Here is a 25431-nt window from a genome sequence, read left to right as displayed (position 1 = left end):
GATATAACCATTTTTCGGATCTACTCAGAACTGACCATATCTTGGCTCAGATCTAACCATATCAAATCAGATCCTCCAATTTTTACACGGGCTTTTCAATTGCATAGAAATAAAGCTCTCTCAAATACCTTTCCAATTATGTATTATATTTATACGCGTGCTTAGCCAAATGCGCCAAAAACTTGCACACATTTCTGCAAATGTACGTTTATATGGGGGGCTATACTTAAATCTGAACCGATTTAAATCAAACATGGCACACTAGACGATACTATCAAATATACTTCTTGTGCAAAATTTGAAGCAAATCAGACAAAAACTCTAGGTTCTAGAGCCATATAAGTGCATAACGGGAGTAAGATATATAAGGGGGCTATATGTAAATCTGAACCGATTTCAACCAAACTCGGCATGCGTAGCTAGAATGTTAAACCTGTGCAAAATTTCAAGTAAATCGGAGTAAAACTGTGGTCGCGGAGTGAAAATATACTTTCTTGTGGCCATGTACGTGTATATCGGACAATACATATATATGGAAGTATCTAAATCTGAACCGATTTCCACCAAATTTTGCACAAATTTCGAGCAAATCCTTCTTGATATCTTTATCCGTTCAAAAGTTGCAGAAAAAGTTCCAAACAAAAAGCGAGTTGGGGAATCGATCCGCGGACACACAGTTTGTAACCCAACACACTATCCACTGGGCTACACAGGTGTTATTGTCATCAATAGATAATTATCGTTATAAGTTATATTTATATAGCACAGTTTGCGGCGCCCACGAGCCGATGCAAACATAACATTTTTTAACAGAAACATACATTTGATGACCACTTGGAGTAATGGTTAGCATGTCCCCCTTGCATGCAGAGGGTCCCGGGTTCAATCCCTGCTCCGACCGAAAAAAAATATTTTACTTACATATATTTTTAAATATATGCCAAAAATTCCGAAAAGATGTTCCACTATACATATTACGATATTAAAATTTTGCAATGGAACTTCGAAAGTGGGTTATTAAAGATTTACAGTCAGAAAAGAACAGTGCTTAAAATAAACCAAATGGACAGAGTTTTTGGGATCAATTATTATTTCTTTATTGCAATAATGAAAATTTGGGAGCCACCGTGGTGCAATGGTTAGCATGCCGGCCTTGCATACACAAGGTCGTGGGTTCGATTCCTGCTTCGACCGAACACCAAAAAGTTTTACAGCATTGGATTATCCCACCTCAGTAATACTGGTGATATTTCTGAGGGTTTCAAAGCTTCTCTAAGTGGTTTCACTGCAATGTGGAACGCCGTTCGGACTCGGCTATAAAAAGGAGGTCCCTTGTCCTCGAGCTTAACATAGAATCGGGCAGCACTCAGTGATAAGAGAGAAGTTCACCAATGTGGTGTCACAATGGACTGAATAGTATAGGTTAATGTGGCAGCCCGATTAAGATTCAGGCTCACTTGGGCTATTCAGTCCATTGTGATAGGTTAGGTTAGGTTAAAGTGGCAGCCTGAATAGTATAAGTGAGCCTGATACATCGGGCTGCCACCTAACCTAACCCAACCTAATAATAAAAATTTTGTAGCAAAAAAACGTTTTTGGTATTTAAGTTTAAAATTTTCGAAGAAATTCACTGTTTTCACTGTTTTGGTATAGCCTCCATATAGACCGATCTCCCTATTTCACTTCTTGATCTTCTAGAAACCGTATTTTCAATCCGATTTTCCTGAAATTGTAGTTATTTTAGGACCAAAAATAGGGGTGTCAAAAACGAGGTGTATCGATCCATGTTTTGGTATATACCCCATATAAACCGACCCCCCGATTTTGGGTCTAGGGCTTCTAGAAACCTTATTTTGTATGCGATTTGCCTAAATTCCAAATCTAGAGGTATTTTAGAACCACAAAAAGGTGTGTCGAAAATGGCCCCCATATAGACCGATCTCCTGATTTTTCTTTACTAGAAATCTAAAGGTATGTTAGGACCACAAACAGGAGTGCCGAATATGGTGTATATCGGTCTATGGTTGGCTATAGCCCCCATATAGCCCGATCTCCCGATTTTACTTGAGCTTCTAGAAACCGTAGTTTTTATTAAATTTGCTGGAAATTTGAAATCTGGAGGTTTTTGGGGGTCATAAATAGGTTTTCTTAATAAATTGTGTATCGGTATAGATTTTGATATATCCCCCCACAATATTTTTGGCATAGCACCCTGATTCCTGATTTAACTCCCATTGATTTCCTGATTTAACTCCTTGGGCTTATATAAAACGTAGTTTTTATCCGATTTACCCGAAATTGTAACGGATTTAGTTTTTATCGTTTTTTAATTTCCTTTGTTTCAATATTTTGACTTATGCGCCTTGCAGACTAAGCTTTATTCTTGCTGGAAAAAGGGAACGATCGCCGGATAAGCTGACATCTTCCAAACGGACTCAAAAATCGTTTGCCTCAGTTGCTAAACACAGCCTTGTGATGGCTATCATTATCACAGGAGCATTGGACGGTATGGTTCCAAAACAAAAATGAGGGGAAATTGAGAACGCGATGTCTACTCACAGGTGCTAGAAAAGTTTCCCGGACGAAATCCTCGACACCATGATACTAAATGGTATCAGGGACGATTTAAATTAATCGCGTTTGGCGATCAGCCAAAGGATTCCGAAACGGACAAGCCTCCGTTAGAGCCAGAAGCCGAAACAGACATAACAAGGAAGTTCGGCCGGGCCAAATCTTACATACCCACCACCATGAATCAAATATTATAGTTTCCTTTGAAAATTTCAGGGGGTTTTGATGACAGATATTCTTCCAAGCAGACCAGTTCAACCAGTGCGCTTCTCGAAGATAATTTAAAGATTTTACCTATGAAGACTAGATCAGAGTCTGGATTTATAAGAACTGTTTTTGTTTGAGTTTTAGAGGAATCATAAACATCTCTTGTAAGTGTTGAAGAAATTTATGAAATAACGCTTTTATTTGAAGTATAAATAGTACGAGAATAAAATCTGGAATTTTACATTCAGTTTCCAGCAATTTTCATGATCAGTGCGCCTTCCAGAATTTTAATCGGTCTATAAATCCGATACATGTTTTTGTGGCTCTAAAATATTAGTATATTTACAATTTCAGGCAAATCGGATAAAAACTATGGTTTCTAGAAACCTAAGGAGTTTAATGGGAAGATCGGTATTATGGGGGCTATGCTAAAAACATGAACGGATACACACAATATTCAGCACATCTAATTGTAGTTCTACAACCTAGAACTCAAATCGGAGGGCCGGTTTATAAGGGGGCTATATCACAAATTGTACCGATAGACAATATATTCTGCACACCTATTTATGTTTCCAAAAAACCTCTAGATTTCCTATTTCAGGCAAATTTGATAAAAACTACCGTTTCTAGAATCCCAACAAATAAAATCATTTCTTTATTATCCTAAAAACCTTCCGATTTTCAATTTCGGGCAAATTCGACAAAAACTATAGTTTCTAGAAGTCCAAAAAGTAAAAACGGGAGACCGGTTGATATGGGAGCTATACTAAAACATGGATGATACTCTATGTGGGGGATATACCAAAAGGTGGACCGATACACACTATTTTCGGCACACGAATTTGTGGTCTTAAAATACCTCTAGATTTCCAATTTCAAGCAAATTGGATAGAAACTACGGATTCAAAAAGCCTTAGAAGTAAAATCGGGAGATCGGTCTATACGGGGGATATACCAAAACTGAAACCGATACTCACCATTTTATGGTTCTAAAATACTTTTGGAAAAGGCAAATTCGATAAAAACTACGGATTCTATAAGCCCAAGACCCCATATCGGGAGATCGGTCTATATGGGGGATATGCCAAAACCTGGACCGATACTCACCATTTTTAGCACACCTCTTTATGGTCCTAAAATACCTCTAGATTTCAAATTTCAACCAAATTGGATAATAACTACGGATTCTAGAAGCCCAAGAAGTAAAATCGGGAAATCGGTCTATATGGAGGCTATACCTAAACATCACCCGATAGTTACCATTTTTGGCACACCTGTTTATGGTGCTAAAATACCTCTAGATTTCCAATTTCAGGCGAATTGGATAGAAACTACCGATTCTAGAAGCCCTAGAAATATAATCGGGAGATCGGTCTATATAGGGGCTATACCAAAAAAATTGACCGATACTTACCATTTTTGGCACACCTCTTTGTCCTAAAATACCTCTAGATTTCCAATTTCAGGCAAATTGGATAGAAACTAAGGTTTCTATAAGCCCAAGACCCCAAATCGGGAGGTCGGTTTATATGGGGACTATATCAAAACGTGGACCGATATAGCCCATCTTCGAACTTGACCTGCTTGGAGACAAAACACGAGCTTGTGCAAAAATTAAGCAAGATAGCTTTATTATTTAAAGCTGTAGCGTGATTACAACAGACATCAATTTGCCTGAAATTTGAAATCCAAAAGTATTTTAGAACCACTGTCGCACTGTCGTCCGGAATAACTTATAGTCTGTAAAGCGCATTAGAGCCCATAAAGTATAAATATGCTGGCTCGTGATGAAATTATTTGTTATTCTAGCAATGACTGTCCGTCTGTTGAAATCACGCTAGGGATGCCAGATTTTGAAGAGGCAAAAAAAGCACATTCAGGTTATAAAAAGAGCACATACGGATAAAAGAGCACACTTTTTCAAATAAAAGAAAAAAATTTAATTCCAATTTGTTGATTCATTTAAACATAACAAAAAAGTTCATAACTTGAACATAAAATAACCCACTTTCCGATTTCAAATGCTTTTATTAAGCATTGTACTACTTTCTTCAGAATCCAACATGTAGTCTTTACTGCCTAATTCCATAGTTGAGATCTAAACAACGTATTGTGCAACTCGAGCTAATTTTCTTGCAATACTTTGTAAGTCATTTTTTGGTGTTTTTGTGAAAAATTTTATTGAAAGAATTTTTTTTTTTTAATTTAGAACAGAGAACAAAGTGAAGAAGCAACATCGGCGTGCTCTTCTTCGACTCTGATATATAAAGTAAAGCACTGGTTAATTAGAAAATAACGGCGTAGGAAAATCTCGTAGTGCGACATTTACGTATGTTCAGTTTACTTTTACCGTTTGTTGAATCGCGTTCGAGTAATATTTGTTGTTATGCATAAAAAGAGCACAAAAAAGCACTTAATTAAAAACAGAACACTTTTGCGTACTCTTTTGGCTTATCTTGTTTTAAGATCACATTTTGTAAAAAAGAGCACGTATGGCATCCCTAAATCACGCTAACTTCCGAACGAAACAAGCTAACATATCGACTTTAAACTTGGCACAAGTAGTTGTTATCGATGTAGGACGGGTGGTATTGCAAATGGCCATATCGGTCCACTTTTACGCATATAAACGGACCCCCTGATTTGGCTTGCGGAGCCTCATAGAGAAACAAATTTCATCCGATCCGGTTGAAATTTGGTACGTTGTGTTAGTATATGGTCCTTAACATTCATGCAAAAATTAGTCCAAATCGATCCATAATTATATATAGCCCCCATATAAACCAATTCCCAGATTTTGCTTGTGGGTCCTCTTGAAGGAACAAATATCATCCGATCCGGTTGATATTTGTTACGTGGTCTTAGTATATGGTCTCTAACATTCAAAACAAACAAAATTGGTCCATATCGGTCTATATTTATATATAGCCCACATATAAACCGATCCCCAGATTTGATCTCAAGAACCTCTTGGAGGAGAGAATTTCATCCGATTCGATTACATTTTTGTACGTTGAGTTAGTATATCGCCTTTAACAAACGTGCATAAATTAATTAATATCGGTCCATAATTATATATAGTTGGTTCATATCGGATCGTAATTATTTATAGATTCCCTTATATTGTATACCGGTCAAGAACTGAATTATATAGGTATGTAATCTGCCTTGTTTGTCTAACATATACCCCATATGGACTAACTCACAATTTAGAATCTTATGGCGTTTTTGATTCGCAAAAAATATGTTGCCTTGGTGTTATACTACTTTTTCCCCCATTATATTTTCGCCTAAATGGTAGTGTCATTCCAAATAATATTGTGACGGGTACAGGATCCAAAATCTATGACAGTGTCCTTAATATTTTGCAATCAAGTAACTCGATTGTGCCTTTAGTAAATGTACGAGTCCGTGGTGGAGGGTACATAAGATTCGTTCCGGCCGAACTTACGGCCGTATATACTTGAGTTATTTTGTCGGATTCGGAATAGACTCGAAACTAAGAACATGGCTGATAATACCAAATATTATATTGCTGTGTCATTATTTTTGTCTCTGATTAGAAATTTAACAGACTATTTCAATGTGTGAAAATTTCAAAAGGAATTGGTACTAAAATTGGACTTGTCGAGCTCCTTAATACACCATCAAATATAACGGCAAAAGAAGAATATAAACCTGCAAGTAATGTTTACAGACTTCTACATCTATATACTAGAGGGAACATGTTGACATGGTTATTATGATAATGGATTAGTTTATTTTTTGCCCTTTAGTTTTTAATGATCATAATCGCATGTGTATGTTATTGTTAGAAAAAAAAAACACAAATGGCAGGACAATAATTCTTTTGTTGGTAGCATAAAATACAAAAATGAAATACTTAATATTTTTTATAAGAGTCGCATATTTTCTTTTATTTCAAACAAAATTAACAAAGATTTTTGTTGTCCAATATATTAAAATTCACTCCCAATATCAAGTAATTATTTAATTTATTTAATCAAATAGTGGAAAGATTTTTATTACGAAATTAATAACAATTTTTAATTTTTCAATTAAAACATTGATTACTTTTGTGTAAAAAACCAATCGCAAACATTAAAATCATTATTATATATCACCACCGTGTACTATGAATCACCCTGTTATAATTTTGTAACGCAACGACATCTACAATTCTGTGTGCAAACGCAGATCATTATCTGTTATTTAATAGTCTTTGCTACAGCTGTCAACTACAGATGATTATCGAAGCTCTCAGCTGGTCACGAGCAGTGAGACTTTTGTTTTGTTGCTCATTTCAATTCGCGGGTTGGTGCTTGCTGTTGTTGTGTTTCAAGTTGCATTTGTTCAATAAAAATGTCGTCGGGCGGAGATGTTCTCATTCAATTTACCAACTGCCGCCTGATACGGAACCATCAGATAATTAAAGATGACTTATGGATACGGAATGGGCGTATTATCAATCCAGAGCCAGTATTCTTTGATGAAAAACAAATGGCCCACAAAAGGTTTGATTGCAATAATGCTATAATAGCTGCTGGGTACATTGACCTCCAAATCAATGGTACGTGAATGCTTGTAACTTTTATTATTTTTCAATTTAATGGGTGTACTTGGAAGTGGGGATTGTTGTTATTTTCTTTGTTCATTTACAATCAAGTCATATCTAATGAAGGTATTGCCAATGATACAGCCGATTACAAGAATATACAAAAACATATTATTGAGTTCTTGCAAATACTTTGTGTTTCACTTTAAATACTAAAACTTGTCGTTCGTTTGATTATAAATTACAAAAATATAACAGCAATATAACAATATAACTGCAGTAATTTTTTCTATGGGTGAATGCAAACCTTAAACAATGACTATATTTATATTGAATATTCGTTGGTATCTTCATATTTATTCGAATTAAATTTTTATCGAACAATTATCCAATTGGTATCACAATGGACTGAATAGTCTAAGTGAGCCTGATACATCGGGCTGCCACCTAACCTAACCTAACCTAAGGCGGGCATGCTAACCATTCCACCACGATTACTTCCAATTCCATAAAGTTACTACAAACCACAAATGTTGTCATTCTAGATTAGAATAAGGAATCAACATACACATATATTTGACCGAAAAAGTTTTTCTAACCTATTTTAGTCTAATTATATAATCCTATCTGTTAATATAGCGCAAAACCACAAAGGGTTCAGGGTATAACTTTAACCTATGTAACTATGTGATAATCCAAAATATTGGTTTTAGACCATAATATAATCATAAATCGGTTCGGGATAACCTATGTATGATTTTCCATTATATATTGTTACTGTAGTATGGATAGAGGGGTTATATCCCCCCTGGTTAAAGTCGTCTAGATACGGCAATGCTTCTTGAGAAGATATCCGTTCGTCTAGCCATCTCTTAATTGTTTGCAAGAGAAAGGTAGCGGCTATGTTTATGACGCCAGAATGAAAACTACTGCTTTTGGAAAAAATCGGACGAAACTAATATGTGTATCGTATTTGCACAAATATGTATGCTAGACCTGTTAAAAAAGTATATATTTCAAAAAATCATTAGTAGGTCTCAACGATTCTAAACAAATCTTAAACATTTTATATATTTTTATTGCAAAATTTCAAATTGTCAGTAAGGTTAAAGTATACATTTCGTTTATCCCTCCGTTATAGTGTCGATTTTCCACTTGGTTGACAATAAAAATTAACCTTAACTTTATTTTCGTAATAGTGTATCTACCTTAAATTAACTGGCCTTCGATTCAAGGTATTAATTGAAAGTTTCATTATATGAAAAATGAATGTATGAAATAATTACACTAGTGTTTGAGAAATTTCGGAAAATTTAAATTTTATTTCGTATTGTTTCAATTTGAACAAAAATAGTATGGATAGAGGGGTTATAGCCTCCCTGGCTAAAGTCGTCTAGATACGGCAATGCTTCTTGAGAAGATCTCCGTTCGTCTGGCCATCTCTTAATTGTTTGCAAGAGAAAGGTAGCGGCTATGTTTATGGCGCCAGAATGAAAACTACTGATTTTGGAAAAAATCGGACGAAACTAATATGTGTACCGTATTTGCACAAATATGTATGTTAGACCTGTTAAAAAAAGTATATATTTAAAAAAAATCATTAGTAGGTCTCAATTCTAAATAAATCTTAATCATTTTATATATTTTTATTGCAAAGTTTCAAATTGTCAGTAAGGTTTAAGGATAAATTTCGTTTATCCTTCCGTTATGGTGTCGATTTTCCACTTGGTTGACAATAAAAATTAACCTTAACTTTATTTTCGTTATAGTGTATCTACCTTAAATTAACTGGCCCTCGATTCAAGGTATTAATTGAAAGTTTCATTATATGAAAATTGAATGTATGAAAAAATAACACTAGTGCATGAGAAATTTCGGAAAATTTAAATTTTATTTCGTGTTATGTTTCAATTTGAACAAACATTTCACTACAATCAGAACTGGGTTTTTACTTGTCCGCGAAGGCTATGTCGCATTTGAACCTATATTTGAAAAGTTGAACGCATTTTCGAATTGTTGTATATTTGCTTCAGATAGGCTTAGATATTGTCCAGGCCACTGTATCTCATAATGCAACACCTTAAGTACTGAACACTTAATACATATTTTAGAATAACTTTTTATACCAAACGCCCCTGCCAACATTTTGGAGCATTTGGGATGATTGTTTCCAAATATGAATAAAGACTTACTCTTTTGTTAGATTTAAAACAAACGAAGAAATGACTGTAAAATCAGATGGGGGATCCATTTGTTACTCTTTTTATTAACTCATTTATAAGTCATTCTTTTAAGTCATAACTGAATAAATTTGTTAGGTATAAATTCCCCATTATACTGATTAATTTATGAAAATATCCTGTTTAATGAGTAAATGAAAAAGAGTACGTTTTCGACACAAGTACTTTATACTGGACACTCTTTACGAGCGAAAATGTGTGCAGAGGCTTAGAACGCACAAAGTCATATACGGGGCAATTATTTATAAGAGTACACTCACTATTTGGATCATTGAGTTACATTGCAAACAATATTGAATCTATGCCCATTTTTTGTGTCACTATTTACTTTCCATAAGTTTCAGTCTGTTATCTAATCAGATCATCAAGTGTATTAAATATAGGTAATCGCAATTCATATCATAAATATACAAATACATAAACGTCCGAGGTTCCACATCATCGTATCATATAGTTATGATGCGTAAAGTTGTTTGAGCTGAAAATCTACAATGTAATTAATTTAAAAAATATTTTATCAAATGAACCTTGTGCGCAGCGACAATTTCTAAAGTTTGATCCTTTATGTTGGAATTGTAAAATATACTTTGCGCCTTGTTGTAATAGCACATTAACATGTTAAACCACACAATTATATGTTAAACTTTGATTATAAGAGAACGGCTTACTTAAATTCTTCTAATACTTTTTTCTATATTCAAGGCGGTTTTGGCGTAGATTTTTCTTATGACACCGACACCGTAGAAGATGGCATTAATAGAGTCGCAAGGGGTTTAATTGAAAATGGTGTAACTTCGTTTTGTCCTACTATTGTAACATCTCCAGCAGAAACATACCATAAAGTGCTGCCACGAATTCCAGAGACCACAAATGGTGCGGGCGTATTAGGTGTTCATTTAGAAGGGCCATTTATTAGCGCTAAGAAGAAAGGAGCCCATCCTGAAGAATACATACGGCAATTGGATAATGTAAATAGAAAATCATATTCTCGTGTGTAATAATACTAATGAGTTCATTTAAAGGGGTTTCAAAGTTTACTGGATGTTTATGGGACACTTAAAAATGTAAAAATTGTAACCCTTGCCCCTGAGATAGATTCAACAGCACAAACTATTAAACATCTTACTGAGCAAGGTATAACTGTAGCTTTGGGTCATTCAATGGGTAGTTTAAAGGACGGCGAACTTGCGGTTCAAAATGGAGCCAGTTTAATAACACATTTGTTCAATGCCATGTTACCAGTAATTTCATTTATTTTTTCATTGCATGGACAAGTTAAGAACGGAAAGATGCTTAGTCTACAGACTACAAAATATAGTTAATCCGCATGAACATTGCTAAAATTAAAAAAGAAAACGTAGTATGGGTATATTAACCTGCACTTTACCTAGTAGGTTAATATACCCTGCTAGACACGATTTTATAACTACAGTCCTTTTTCTTTTTCTTGTTTTTACATTCGAAATTTACTTGGAAACAAACCTACATATTTTCAACTGTTGTTTTAAGATTTTTTGCCAAATATTTAATATATTTTATGGTCCTGCTGCCTACCACTGTCTGAAATGAAAAACGTCTTTCCTTTCTACGAAGTCGCAAGTTTTTTTTTGCGGTTTTGCAAAAATATGCAAGTTATTATTTTAATTTTACATTTAGTTCCATCATAGAGATCCGGGTCTTGTTGGACTTCTAGCCTCCAATGCCATACCAGCTGGAAAAACTGTTTATTTCGGCATAATTTCGGATGGGGTTCATACCCATCCTGCTGCCCTACGAATAGCGCACAGAACCCATCCTAATGGTTTGTGTTTAGTTACGGATGCAATATCTGCTTTGGGATTGGAAGAAGGCATCCATCATATTGGACAATTAAAACTCGAAGTGAAAGAATCGAAAGCTTTTGTAGCCGGAACTGATACGTTATGTGGCAGTATAGCCTCGATGGATGAATGTGTTCGCATATTTCGAAGTGCAACAAGTATGTTATTTCCACATCTAAAAAATTAAGCATACTAAAGTCGTATTTCATTTTACTTTTCAGATTGTTCCACAGTATATGCTATTGAAGCTGCCACATTACATCCTGCAAAATGTCTAAGTATAGAGAAATCCAAAGGAACTTTGGATTTCGATTCTGACGCCGATTTTATTCTCCTAGATGATGATTTGAATGTACTTTCAACTTGGATTGATGGAAAGTGTGTATTTTGCAATGAAAAATCGAGAAAACTTTTTGATTGCAGCATTTCTTGTTAATCCTATGTTTTATAGTATATAACGATATTAAAAGGATGTACATCTTAATATATGTCTAACGTGCCAAATTTTTGTAATAAAATACATTTCGTAACTATTACGAAGCAAATTAAAGAACATTTTCTGATACCTTCCATCAAAAAAGTAGACCAGCGATCCTCATCATCATCATACAGATTGCCCAAATTTTGCAATCTCACGTGATGTTACCCACAAAAAACACCAGTTGAATTGAGTAAAACACTATTTCCTAAGGAAATTTGTTAGTAAACACACCAGAAAAAAGTGAAGTGCTCAAAAAGAAAGTGCTCACTTTTGCTACATTGTTCTATAACAATGGATTACATTAAACATATTTTAGTTTGGCTGAAACAAATATGTCTGAATATATATCAAATTAAGGTCATGTTTTCGGGCGAAAAACTGTTATTCTTCATATGAAAAGCGTTTGCGTCTTTGGTACGAACGAACTTACAAAAAAAAAAAAAACAAGTAAGGAAAGTCTAAAGTCGGGCGGGGCCGACTATATTATACCCTGCACCACTTTGTAGATCTAAATTTTCGATACCATATCACATCCGTCAAATGTGTTGGGGGCTATATATAAAGGTTTGTCCCAAATACACACATTTAAATACCACTCGATCTGGACAGAATTTGATAGACTTCTACAAAATCTATAGACTCAAAATTTAAGTCGGCTAATGCATTAGGGTGGAACACAATGTTAGTAAAAAAGTATGGGAAACGTTTAAATCTGAAGCAATTTTAAGAAAACTTCGAAAAAGTATATTTATGATTTATCGCTCGATATATATGTATTAGAAGTTTAGGATAATTAGAGTCATTTTTACAACTTTTCGACTAAGCAGTGGCGATTTTACAAGGAAAATGTTGGTATTTTGACCATTTTTGTCGAAATCAGAAAAAATATATATGGGAGCTATATGAACCGATTTCAATAAAATTTGGCACGCATATCAACAATGCTAATTCTACTCCCTGTGCAAAATTTCAACTAAATCGGAGTTAAAAATTGGCCTCTGTGGTCATATGAGTGTAAATCGGGCGAAAGCTATATATGGGAGCTATATCTAAATCTGAACCGATTTCAACCAAATTTGGCACGCATAGCTACAATTCTAATTCTACTCCCTGCGCAAAATTTCAATTAAATCGGAGTAAAAGATTGGCCACTGTGGTCATATGAGTGTAAATCGGGCGAACGATATATATGGGAGCTATATCTAAATCTGAACCGATTTCAATAAAATTTGGCACACTTGACTACACTACTAATTGTACTCCTAGTGCAAAATTTCAACCAAAAACTCTGGCTTCTGGGACCGTATTATTCCATATCGGGCGAAATATATATATATGGGAGCTATATCTAAACCTGAACCGATTTCTTCCAAAATCAATAGGGTTCTATTCTGAGCCAAAAAACATACTTGTGCCAAATTTGAAGTCGATTGGACTAAAACTGCGACCTAGACTTTGATTACAAAAATGTGTTCACGGACAGACGGACATGGCTATATCGACTCAGGAGCCCACCCTGAGCATTTTTGCCAAAGACACCATGTGTCTATCTCGTCTCCTTCTGGGTGTTGCAAACATAGGCACTAACTTAGAATACCCTGTTCCACAGTGTGGCGCAGGGTATAAAAAAACTATCACCACCAAATATTCAATTAAAAATTTAATTTATTCAACAAATCTTTTAATTGAACCAAAATCAATTATTAATTGAGTCATTTAATTTTTTAATTGACTTTGGTGATCATTTCTGTGATGGAAGACATTTCAATTGAAAATTAATTGGATCATTTAATTTCGTGATTGAAGACAAAAAATATTTTTTTTTGTGTAGTACTAAACATTATCTAGGTTATCTATGTCATAGGAATGAATTAATTTTTATTAAACTGCTTTCCAAAGGTCGGTATCACGCCGATATCACAAGAATAAGTAAATATTTTTCGACAAATACAAGATATAATTAACTTTTTTATTTATTTATTTATTTGCAATATTTATTTATTTGCAATAAATTTACAAAATACAGTTAAAAGGTGCCTAATAACTAGATCATTTAAACATAAGCTGTTTATTACAAAGAAACTAAACTATTCATTTGTCTTAAATAAAAAAGAGAAAAAATAGCAAAAACAAATTATTCATATACTTTATATACTATTTAGTCCATTGATATGAAAGAAAATAAAACTATAGTTTAAATTAATAATGTAGATACGTATTACAAAAGATTAGATGTCAATATCATCATGCGCATGAATAGCAATATGAATTTTTGGAAGCATGTTACCATTAGAGCAATCCAAAATCAACTGAATAGATTCATTTATTCTAGACGAAGGCCATATTGAGAGGATATGATCAACGGTAAGCAAATCGTTACAAAAATTGCACTTCCGAATTTCTATAATAGTGACGGGTGTTAAATATTGCCGTGCCAACTCTAAGTCTGGCAAGGCATATGCATTCGGATCTAGTTAATTGAGGTGCATAATTTGATCTGATAATGGAGGGTTTTATAACTCTAAGAAAGGAGTGTGATTCATTCCAGATTTGTGATGGGATCCATAGTAAGACAAAATTCATCTGTACACAATTCGAAAAAATATGGTTGAACATGGACTTTCGATTGGTTTTTATTGCCCTTGAAACACTGAGGCTGTCCGTATATATCAGAGTCCTTCCCGGCCGAGCTAATGCCTATGTCATAGCAGATATGACAGCCGCCACCTCAGCGGAAAAGATCCCAATACCGTCGGGCAACCGGCACTCACTAACAGAATCAAAAAGACAAGATGAATTTTGTCTTACTACTAAACCATCAAAAGAGCCGTCCGCGTAGAGGATCGTCCGTGGCCTATAGAAAGCAATCCTATCAGCCATGATGGCATCAAACACAGAAGGATTTACGAAGGCTTTCTCATGAGATCGAAGACTAATATCCACTATCATATCCGAAGAGACAGAAATAGGCTCTCGGGGCTTAGAGGGAAGGATAATACCCATATCATGTAATCGATTTACTATACGACTGATGGATGATTTACCAGAATCATTCGTACCCACCTGTTCCCAGAAGATCTCATGTAGACCATCCAGTGGTAATGTCAAAGCCCTCGCCACCAAGATCACAGAGAACCTCTCGACCAACTCATCGAAGTTGCTATATCTACATTCCACTTGCTGTCCTGAAATATTTATTCATAGCTACCTCAATCTTCTTAATGTTACTCTTATGGCTAATATCTCATCTTCCGATTAATACTTAACAGGAGGATAGACCACCGGTTAGTAAAATTTTGGTAAGGGATCAGATGTTTCATCGACACGATAAACAGTAACAAGTTATTGAGAAACCGGCTCTTAGAGGTGTACCCATGTATCGTTATGCCATGAGAAAGAATTTCTATAACTAGGGTACGGCAAATATCTAAGGCAATGTCGAGGTGTGGCACTTTCCTCTTAGAGCATATTAGTCTCAAAAGATTGTTAATCTTGTCAAGTCTGTCAACAAGATATGCCACGTGCCGGTTCCATAATAAAATTTGAAGTCTGTAAGTCAATTAGTTTGTGAGATAGAGCGTCTTTTGTGAAGCAACTTTTGTTATTGTGAAAAAAAGGAATTTCGTGTTTTGATAAAATATTGTTTTCTAAAGGGGAAAAATACGGTGGAAGCAAAAACTTGATAAGGAGTTTCCGGACTCTGCACCAGGGAAATCAACAATAATTGATTGGTATGCAAAATTCAAGCGTGGTGAAATGTGGACACCCGAAAGAGGTGGTTACCGACGAAAACATAAAAAACCCACAAAATGATTGTTAATGACCTAAAATGAAGTTGATCGGGATAGCAGAAGCCCTGAAGATATCGAAGGAAAAAAACAACAACGTGTTGATGATTCTGAGCGGTGTTTGCAGCTGTTAACTCGTAATACACACCAGTCTTTCCGTCGATATTTGACAATGGATGAAACATGGCTCCATCACTACACTCCTGAGTCCAATCGACAGTCGGCTGAGTGGACAGCGACCGGTGAACCGTCTCCGAAGCGTGGCAAAGTAATGGCCTCTGTTTTTTGGGATGCGCATGGAATAATTTTTATCGATTATCTTGAGAACCATCAACAGTGACTACACCCTCACAAAAAATCGCTTCTGTAACATATACTCCCAAATATATTTTGCTTCAAGCATATACATTTTTGGGTATTGCCCAAACATTTATATGTTTGATCTCTTTTAATATATAATATGTTTGAAAGCATATTGGTCTAAACAATATATGTTTGGGTAGTCTAAGTTCCAAACATTTTGTATTTTTGCATCCAAATTCAATAATGTTGTCTTCCAAAAAACAATATGTTATTATGTGAACATATAATATGTTTGGAAGCATTTTGCACCCAAAAATATTATATGCTTAAAAAAAATTCTCCCAAACAATATTGTGCTCAAAATTTTATTTATTTATTTATATATTTACAATCATAATGAATTATGAAAATAAACAGGTAATATAGGTGCTAACAACATAGGTTTTCGACCTGAATGCTCAAAATTTTGTTTCTGCCTAATTGTATATTCCCCCACATCTTTCTCACTTCCACGATATTTTTTAGTTCTTAGCACCTTTTTCTGTAATACAAACATTGTAGAAGAAATTATTCAATTGTATGATTTTTTATTTTAATTTTACCTTTTGCCGGACGGGGATTCGAACAGCGGACCACACAGTTTGTAAGGATCAAAGAAGTAGCTGATCAATTGCCCAAGGAAAAATAAAATGTTAATTTTGTAATAACAAGCAACAACCACCAACTTAATTCGATATCGCTCCCTGTTAAATAGCGCTCCAAGCTACTAAACACATATATGTTTATAGGCTATTTCTAAATTAATATATGTTTGCATCCAAGCATATTATATTTACAAATATTTTATGTCCCAAATATAATATGTTCTAACATATTAACATATATGTCCCAAACATGTTATGCTAGTTTATGAACATTATATGCTTGCACTCAAAAATATTGTGTTTAAAAATTTGTGTTCCAAACATATCATGTTTATAGCCAAACATATGAAAAACAGTCTTTTTCATCGGTGTATTATATGGCTTTATTGGAGCGTTTGAAGGTCGAAATCGCGGCAAAACGGCCCCATATGAATAAGAAAACAGTGTTGTTCCACAAAGACAACGCACCGTGCCACAAGTCATTGAGAACGATGGAAAAAATTCATGAATTGGGCTTCGAATTGCTTCCCCGCCCACCGTATTCTCCAGATCTGGCCCCCAGCGACTTTTTCTTGTTCTCAGACTTCAAAAGGATGCTCGCAGGGAAAAAATTTGGCTGCAATGAAGAGGTGATCGCCGAAACTGAGGCAAACCCGAAGGAGTACTACCAAAATGGTATCAAACAATTGGAAGGTCGTTATAATCGTTGTATCGCTCTTGAAGGGAAGTATGTTGAATAATAAAAACGAATTTTGACAAAAAAATTTGTTTTTCTTTGTTAGACCGGGGACTTATCAGCCAACCTGTTATAAGGCGAATCAGTCCGGATTTAGATAAAACTTTTATGAATACCCTTAATTTTCTTATATATGGGCATAGAATAGAATTGCGAAGCATCAGACACATCGTATGAGACTTTTTTTAATAATAACCCCCCAAATGATTCGGTTTACTAAATCAGTAGTGCTGGTTTAGGGTACTCGGCTCCGCCCGACTTTCAAATTTTCCTACTCGTTTTTTAATGAAGGAAAAAAGAAAACTATATGGAATTTGATTTAGTGAATATAACTTTATTAATAATAATATTTAAATATGGAACAAATACACATTTTTCTCCAAAGGTTACAAATGTTAATCATAAAGTTTTCGAGTACTGCCGTATTATTCATGTACATTTTTAAAGGGATTTTATCTGTGCAAATGCATGTATACAATACAATACAATAAACATTCAAAACTAATTGTTATAACATTATTTTTATGTGTTTATATACATATAAGTATATATATGCGGGTACTCGTATTAACTTACACATTCATGTTATGTGATGATGTTAATACATAGACACTTTTATGCAAGTTGTAGGAATGTATATATATATATATGTATACATAGGGGGGTGTACATAATATGTTTCTCATTTCGTTTTTTTTTTTCTTTTTAATTTGTATAATTATTTGTTATATATATTTTAAATATGTAAAGATATATATGTTCATGTATATATATAATTTTAGTAAAGACAAGACAATATTTCTTGCATCTATATGATTTCAATACATCTTTATGTAAAACCATAGTTTTTTTGCCTACTTCACTTTGTTTACGCTTAAAAAAAATATTTGTCTTATGTGGATTTAGTTTTATTTTTCATAAAAATTTGCAATAAACTTGGTTTTAATTAAAATATTTGGTGTCTAAATATTGGTAAAATGTGACGTTTATTTTGTTTCATTATATGTTTCATTTAAAACAAAGACAAACAATCAAAGTTATTTGTTTCAAACCAGAATGAAATCATTCAATAAAAAATAAAGGCATTTCTATGTTTTTTTTTTTAGTTTTGTTTTTAGGAAAAATGACAAATGCCAAATATATTTATATATATTTATATATTTTTTTGTCATTTCATTTCTTTTTTATATAAATTCGTTTTAACATGGACTAAGACACAGCAGAACTGTAATTTTTAAGCAATAAAACTCTAATTCGAAATATTTGCTATACTTTTTCCATTGTTGTTTTATTATTATTATTTTTTTTTTTTTTTTTTTTTGAATATTGAATTGGTTAAGATTTTATTATTTTGGCAATTTTTAATGACAAATTATTCTTTCACTTCTGTCTTGTCATGGAATAAGATGAAATGAAGCCATTATTTCTTTTAATTTAATTTTTTCATTGTGATGGTTATTCATTGTAGGAGAAATGGATTAGAAGAGGGATAGATTACCTACATGTGTAATAAATATTTTTCTGACAAAATTGTTACTGATTATTACTTCAAGATCTTTTGATATGTTAATTTTTATAAGAACTCCTAAACTTCAAATGCTATGTAGTATTTTTGTTTCTGATTTCTGTTTCTCTCTCTCTTATTCTATGTCTTTAATTGAAGGTATTTTTCAACTTTGCCTAAACAGAATTTTATTAGCATTTTTTTATTTTATTTTTTGTTGTTTTTTTTTTTTTAATACATTTCCATAAATATATATATATGTTTTTAAAATAATCCGTGTATATGTTTTAGTTTATATTTTCCCATTGTCATTAATAAGATAATTTATAAGATTTGTTTATAATTTTAAAAATATTGGTTCATTGCAACATTCATTTTGTTGTTGTTTAATTCTTTTTAATTTTGTGTATTTTCTTTTTTATTTGAATTCGTATCTATTTGCATTTTTTCGTTAATTCCCATTGTATATTTATTTTTCAGTTATTTAAAATTAAAAAAGTGGCCAAAGCTTATTGTCAGAAGCGTCCTTTAACTATTCCACATTTCGTTATTTTCATTTTTAAACTTATTTTTATAAAAAAATACATATGTATATTAATAAACATAACTTATTTTTATGTATGATTTGTAAAAATTGAAAGAATATGAATACCGTGAATAAAAACAGAAAACATTGAACGTAACCAAATTTCTTTTTTCTTTTGTTTTGTTTTGTTATTATTTTTGGATATATATATTTTTTTAATAAAACACGCATTGATTCGTTAATAAATAATTATTGTTAAAATTATTATACCATTTTGCTTTGTTTTTTGGTCAGTATGTTAACGATTTTTCTTTAAAGTAATTTATACGATTTAGTTATTTCTGTTTTGAGTTGGGAACTTTAATGATTTGACCTATAAAGTATATTGAAAATATTTGATAACATTTTACATCGCCTCATTGAGAAGAAATACTATACAATAAAATCTTTAGAGATATTTGATTTTTTATTTCTCAAATTACAATACATATAACTTGCAATAGAAATTTAATAAAATGCACACAAAAAAATATACAATGGATTGCTTTGAAAGAAGAGTTTTTTACTGAGGAACTACAATTCAGACAAACGAAATTTTCTTTTCACTCTGAAAAAGCAAAATTCTTTAAAAGCAAACATATATATTTTTATGCTCTTAAAGGAAACACTTTATAACAAAAGGTAATTTTGTTTATTCAAAATTTGTTGTTCATTACCTCAAAAAATGAACCCTATAAAGCACTAAGGCATTTATAGTTTCCTTGACTTTAATATTTTCTTAGGTACTTTTTTTAAATAAACTAGGAAAGTTTAAAAAATGATACACGCAAAAAAATAATTCTTTCCTCCCAAACGAAAATTTAGACAAACAAAGTTCGTTTCTCATTTGCTTTTCGCTGTAAGGAAGTGTATTTGGAAGAAAAGTATATACTTTTTGTGATGAACGTTTATTCTTTTCCAGGATGTAAAAACAATTTCATAAAGACTAAGGCTATGGTCACACTATGCAAATATTTGACCAAAATGAGTGTCAAACATTTTTCCAGAACCATTTTCCAAATATCTGGATACGGTTTTTGGAAAATAATCCCACCGTGATGTTATATATCCCATTTGAGCTAAATATGTTTTCTGGTTTGGCTGTGGCGACGGATTCATTTTTGATTTCTGTCAAATATTTGCCTAGTGTGACCATAGCATAACTCAAAAAAAAAAATTGTTTTCTTGCTAATTGCATTTTCCCTCACATCTTTCTCACATCCACAAGGTTTTTTAGTTCTTAACACCTTTTCCTGTAATACCAACAATGTAGAAGAAATTATACGATTTAATAAATTTTTAAATTTTTTTCCCCTTTCGCCTGGACGGAGAATCGAACCGCGGACCATGCACTTTGTAAGCCAACACACTAACCACTGAGCCATGTTCCTGTTATGGTCATCAATAGATAATTATCCATATAAGTTATATTTATATAGCATAGCTTGCGGCGCCCACGAACCGAATAAACAAAGTTTATTTAACAGAAACAAACATTTAGCTTGGCACCGTAGAGCAGTGGTTGCTACGTCCGACTTGCATGCCAAGGGTCGTGGGTTCGATCCCTGCTTCGACCAAAGTTTTTTTTTTTTGTTTTCTTTTACATATATTCCAGATATGTTCGGAAGATTCCGAAAAAATGTTCAACATTACATTGTACTATATTAAATTTTGAACTGTAAAATGTGTCTTATTAAAGACCTAAAGTCAGAAAAGAACAGTGTTTGATATAAACGAAATGGACTGTGTTGTTGTTTCAAAAATAACTTTTTTTATTGAAAAAATAAAAATTTTGTAACAAACGATGTTTTTGGTGATAAAAGTTTAAAATTTTCGAAGCAATTCAAAAAACTCTAACAAACGAAAAACGTTTTCGGTACACGTTTTCCAAACGTACACAAATTAACTTCGAAACAACACCTAAAAAAATGAACCCACCATGGAAGAAAATGTAGGTTTATTTTAGAAAATTTTAACTAAAATAGTTTTCTAATTGCAACATGTTACATATAAGTTTATAATTTTTGTCAAATTGAAGAAAATTTATTCAAAATAATTAATTTTTTTCTGGTTGTTAACAAAATTTCATATTTACTAGTCTTCATAAACTAAAATAAAGTTCAATTGGCTTTAGCCCCCTTTTTTGGGTGAATAAAACGCTATGTAAAAAATCGACTTTATTAACATGCGGGCTTACACAAATACCAAGAGTATATTATTAAAAGAAATCTACCAGTTAAGAGAAAGTTATCTTCTCTTCGGTTAACTTTAACTGAAAAATTTTCAGCGGTTCCCAACTGGCATATGGAATATATAGGCAAGTGCTAATATAGCACTAATGGACCTTTATAAAAATGGGGGTTAGCAATATAAACTGTTTTTTTCAACAAAGTTAGTATTAAAAAAATAACTGAAAACAGTTATTTTTCACAGTTATGAAGTGTTAGCACACGCAAAAAAAATTGGACAATAAAACCAATTTAATTTTATTTTAGTTCATAGTTATTATTATGTTTTAGTTAAAATTTCTCCAATATGAAAAAGTTTCCTTCACATTAATATTTTTGTCTGTACGTTAGTGAAATTAAATAAACTAAACTTCATAAACTTTAATTTGTCCCTTCAAGATACGATTTTTAACAAAGGAAAAAATAATTATGTCTAATAAAATGTCTTGAATTTGTCCAAAAATATTTACTTAGTTTTGTCATATCTGCAATTGTAATACAATTTTGTTAAACATTTCTAAAATTAACCTAAATTTTCTTTCCTGGAGAGTTCACTACTATTGAGTGTAGATTTTGAAATTATGTAACAAATTTCTTTGAGTGTATAAAAAAATAATGACCCTCATAGCAATTGGTTCATATACTAAAATAATAAAATTGAAATAACATAAGCAGGTAACAGATTGCTGCTAATAACAACCTTAATTTTTTTTTTTTTTGCTTTAGTATGCACTGTGAATGGCAAAGTAATAATATTTTCCACAATTCATATATAAACGCGATATTCAATGAGGGGTGACTTTAAATGTTATTAAATACTTTTTACCTCTAATACACATTAATGAGTAGGTAGATTTTGTTTTCCATTGGTATTTAGCATTTATTATTTCTACTTTATATAGGATTGATTTTTAAGGAATTGTATAAAGGTTGATTCGCAAAGAGTGCATTTATTTTTAAATGTTTGTATTATCTAGGTATAATTTTTCCATTTAGGGTTTCGGCATTTAAATCTACAGATATATAGTAAGTAAATGGATTTTCATTGTTTTTTCTTTTTGTATGTAAAATTTGAAAATTTCTATAAAATATAAATATCATGTAGTTTACATAAAATAATAATGTGAATAAGAAAAAATTTTGATTTCTTTTGTTTTGTCATTAAATACCTGATTGCATTTGCAGTTAATTGTGATTTTCAAAAAAATGATTTTATTCATATGAATTTTTAGTTTTTAGTATATAGTATAATCGTTTTTACAGATTCCTTCTTTTTTATTTCCAAATATATTTGTATTATTTATTTTTTTTAAGAACTTTTAGGCAACAATATTTGTCAAATACCCTAAATTAATTTTTAAATTATGTATAGTATATATATATATTTTTTTTTCGATCATGTCACCAATTTTTTGTATCGGGTACTTATCATTTTTATGTTTTGATCCATTTTTTTGTTTTCATTGAATGTGTATATAACAATAACTAATACGTTCAACACCATTTTATTTCCTTATTTATTTACTTACAGACAGACAATGAGCAAAATATTTATTATATTTTAAAATGGATATTCTAAATATTTTTTGTAGTTGTTGTTTGTTAGTATTTTTTTTAGGAGGGCACACATATGTTGGTTTTGTATGTACACAAAATTTGTTTGTCCTTTTTTCTTATTTGTAAAAATTACTTAATAGTTCATTAAATCCTTGCTCAAAAAACATTGTGCATTTTCATATTGGAAAGCTTTGTTTCGATTCGATTTATTATATTTTTTATTATTTGTTCCTATAGTTCTGTTCTTTTTAAATTTTAGTTTTTTTGTTTCTGGTATATAATATTTTTCCTATGTAAGATGTTAAAATTTATATTCATAATTTTGTTTTTATATTATTATTTGATTCACAACGTAAAGTAAATTAAAAAAACTCTTCGAAAATTAAATATTTGCTTCACAACCATATATTTTATAAAACTAAAAACATTTGTAAAGATAAATAAAAACAAACAAGAAGATGCATGCGTGTACTAACATATTCCATAGGAAGGGCTTATGGACAATTGCACGTTCTATCATATAGATGATCATATTGGGTGCGTATTGATTACGAAATCAATACGTATCTTTTATCTTTCATGACAATTTTTATATTTTTTGTTTGTTTTTGATTTCAGCTATGGAGAAAATGTTTATGAAATTTTAACGATATCGATTGATTTTTGTATTATAACATACGCACTTACCCAGCAAAAACTTTGCCATTACTCAAAAAAAATATCACCAAAATTTTTCCAATTTAAAAATGTCAATTAAAAATTTAATTGATTCAAAAACGGTTTGAATTGAAATATACAATCACAGAAATTAATAGTATCAATTAAATATTTAATTGGATCAATTTAATTGATGTTGGTGATCATTATTATCATTTTGTGATTGAAGAAATTTCAATTAAAAATTAATTAGACGCTTTAGTTGGTATGCCAGACGTGCTCTTTTAAAGAGCACATGTGTTCTTTTTTATAAAATGTGCTCTTAAAACAAGATAAGCCAAAAGAGTACGCAAAAGTGTTCTGCTTTTAATTAAGTGCTTTTTTGTGCTCTTTTTATGCATCACAACAAATATTACTCGAACGCGATTCAACAAATGGTAAAAGTAAACTGAACATACGTAATTGTCGCACTACGAGATTTTCCTACGCCGTTATTTTCTAATTAACTAGTGCTTTACTTTATATATCGGAGTCGAAGAAGAGCACGCCGATGTTGCTTCTTCACTTTGTTTAAAAAACTTCTTTCAATAAAATTTTTCACAAAAACACCAAAAATTAACTTACAAAGTATTGCAAAAAAAATAGCTCGAGTTGCACAATACGTTAATGGCAAGGCGCTAATATAAATGTATTCATGATCATGTCAATAATTTTAGATTACTTGTTTAGATCTCAACTATGGAATTAGGCAGTAAAGACTACATGTTGGATTCTGAAGAAAGTAGTACAATGCTTAATAAAAGCATTGGAAATCGGAAAGTGGGTTATTTTATGTTTAAGTTATGAACTTTTTGTTATGTTTCAATGAATCAACAAATTGGATTAAATGTTTTTCTTTTATTTGAAAAAGTGTGATCTTGTAACCGTATGTGCTCTTTTTATAACCTGAATGTGCTCTTTTTGCCTCTTCAAAATCTGGCATCCCTAACTTTAGTTCAATAGACATAATTTCGCATAGAACATTTGCATGGCACAGGTTCGAACTCTGATGAGAGACAAATTTTCAAAACATTCAAAGTGAATTCCGGTTGGGAACACTCCTGTACAAAAAAAACTAATTTGGAGGATAGAACTATTTTTTTTTATACACCCAAAGAAAACATATTTTCTTCCGGACCAAAATTTTAGTCAAACGAAATTCCCCTTTGTTATAAAGTATTTTAAGTATTTAAAGAAATTTGTTCGGCGTCAAAATAAAACATTCTTTGTCTAAAATTTCGTTCTCTTCTTGCATCATAAGCAACTCTGTAATGTACAGACACACACAGTGAACATCTCTGTAATGACTAGAAAATAATTACATAATTTTAACTATAATTTGATGCATTCTCATGGAAAAATAATTCCCAGGTAGTTGCAGTATTACAAAAACAATAAAAACAACAAAATTCAAGAACACCCAAATGTCAGTTTTGTTTACAAATTTAATGTTAGTAAACAAAAGATATTGAATATTTTCAATTTGTTTTGTTTACATTTTAATGTTAGTTACCAATAGTAACCTATGTAACC

The 25431-nt window shown here is 32.0% G+C and overlaps 1 protein-coding gene across 1 annotated transcript; it reads left to right on the top strand.

The window, feature by feature from the left end:
- Nucleotides 1-7050: 7050 nt before the first annotated feature.
- Nucleotides 7051-11949, top strand: LOC142229657 (N-acetylglucosamine-6-phosphate deacetylase). The gene is made up of 5 exons (XM_075300239.1): nucleotides 7051-7351; nucleotides 10279-10544; nucleotides 10599-10817; nucleotides 11233-11554; nucleotides 11618-11949. The coding sequence occupies exons 1-5, from the start codon at nucleotides 7144-7146 to the stop codon at nucleotides 11830-11832; spliced, it is 1230 nt and encodes a 409-aa protein (XP_075156354.1). The 5' UTR covers nucleotides 7051-7143; the 3' UTR covers nucleotides 11833-11949.
- The last annotated feature ends 13482 nt before the right edge of the window (nucleotides 11950-25431 follow it).

Source organism: Haematobia irritans, chromosome 3 (genome assembly GCF_050003625.1).
Source record: "Haematobia irritans isolate KBUSLIRL chromosome 3, ASM5000362v1, whole genome shotgun sequence".
NCBI lineage: Eukaryota > Metazoa > Arthropoda > Insecta > Diptera > Muscidae > Haematobia > Haematobia irritans.
Note: the sequence above shows the minus strand (reverse complement) of the source record. Positions and strands in the feature narration are given on the sequence as shown.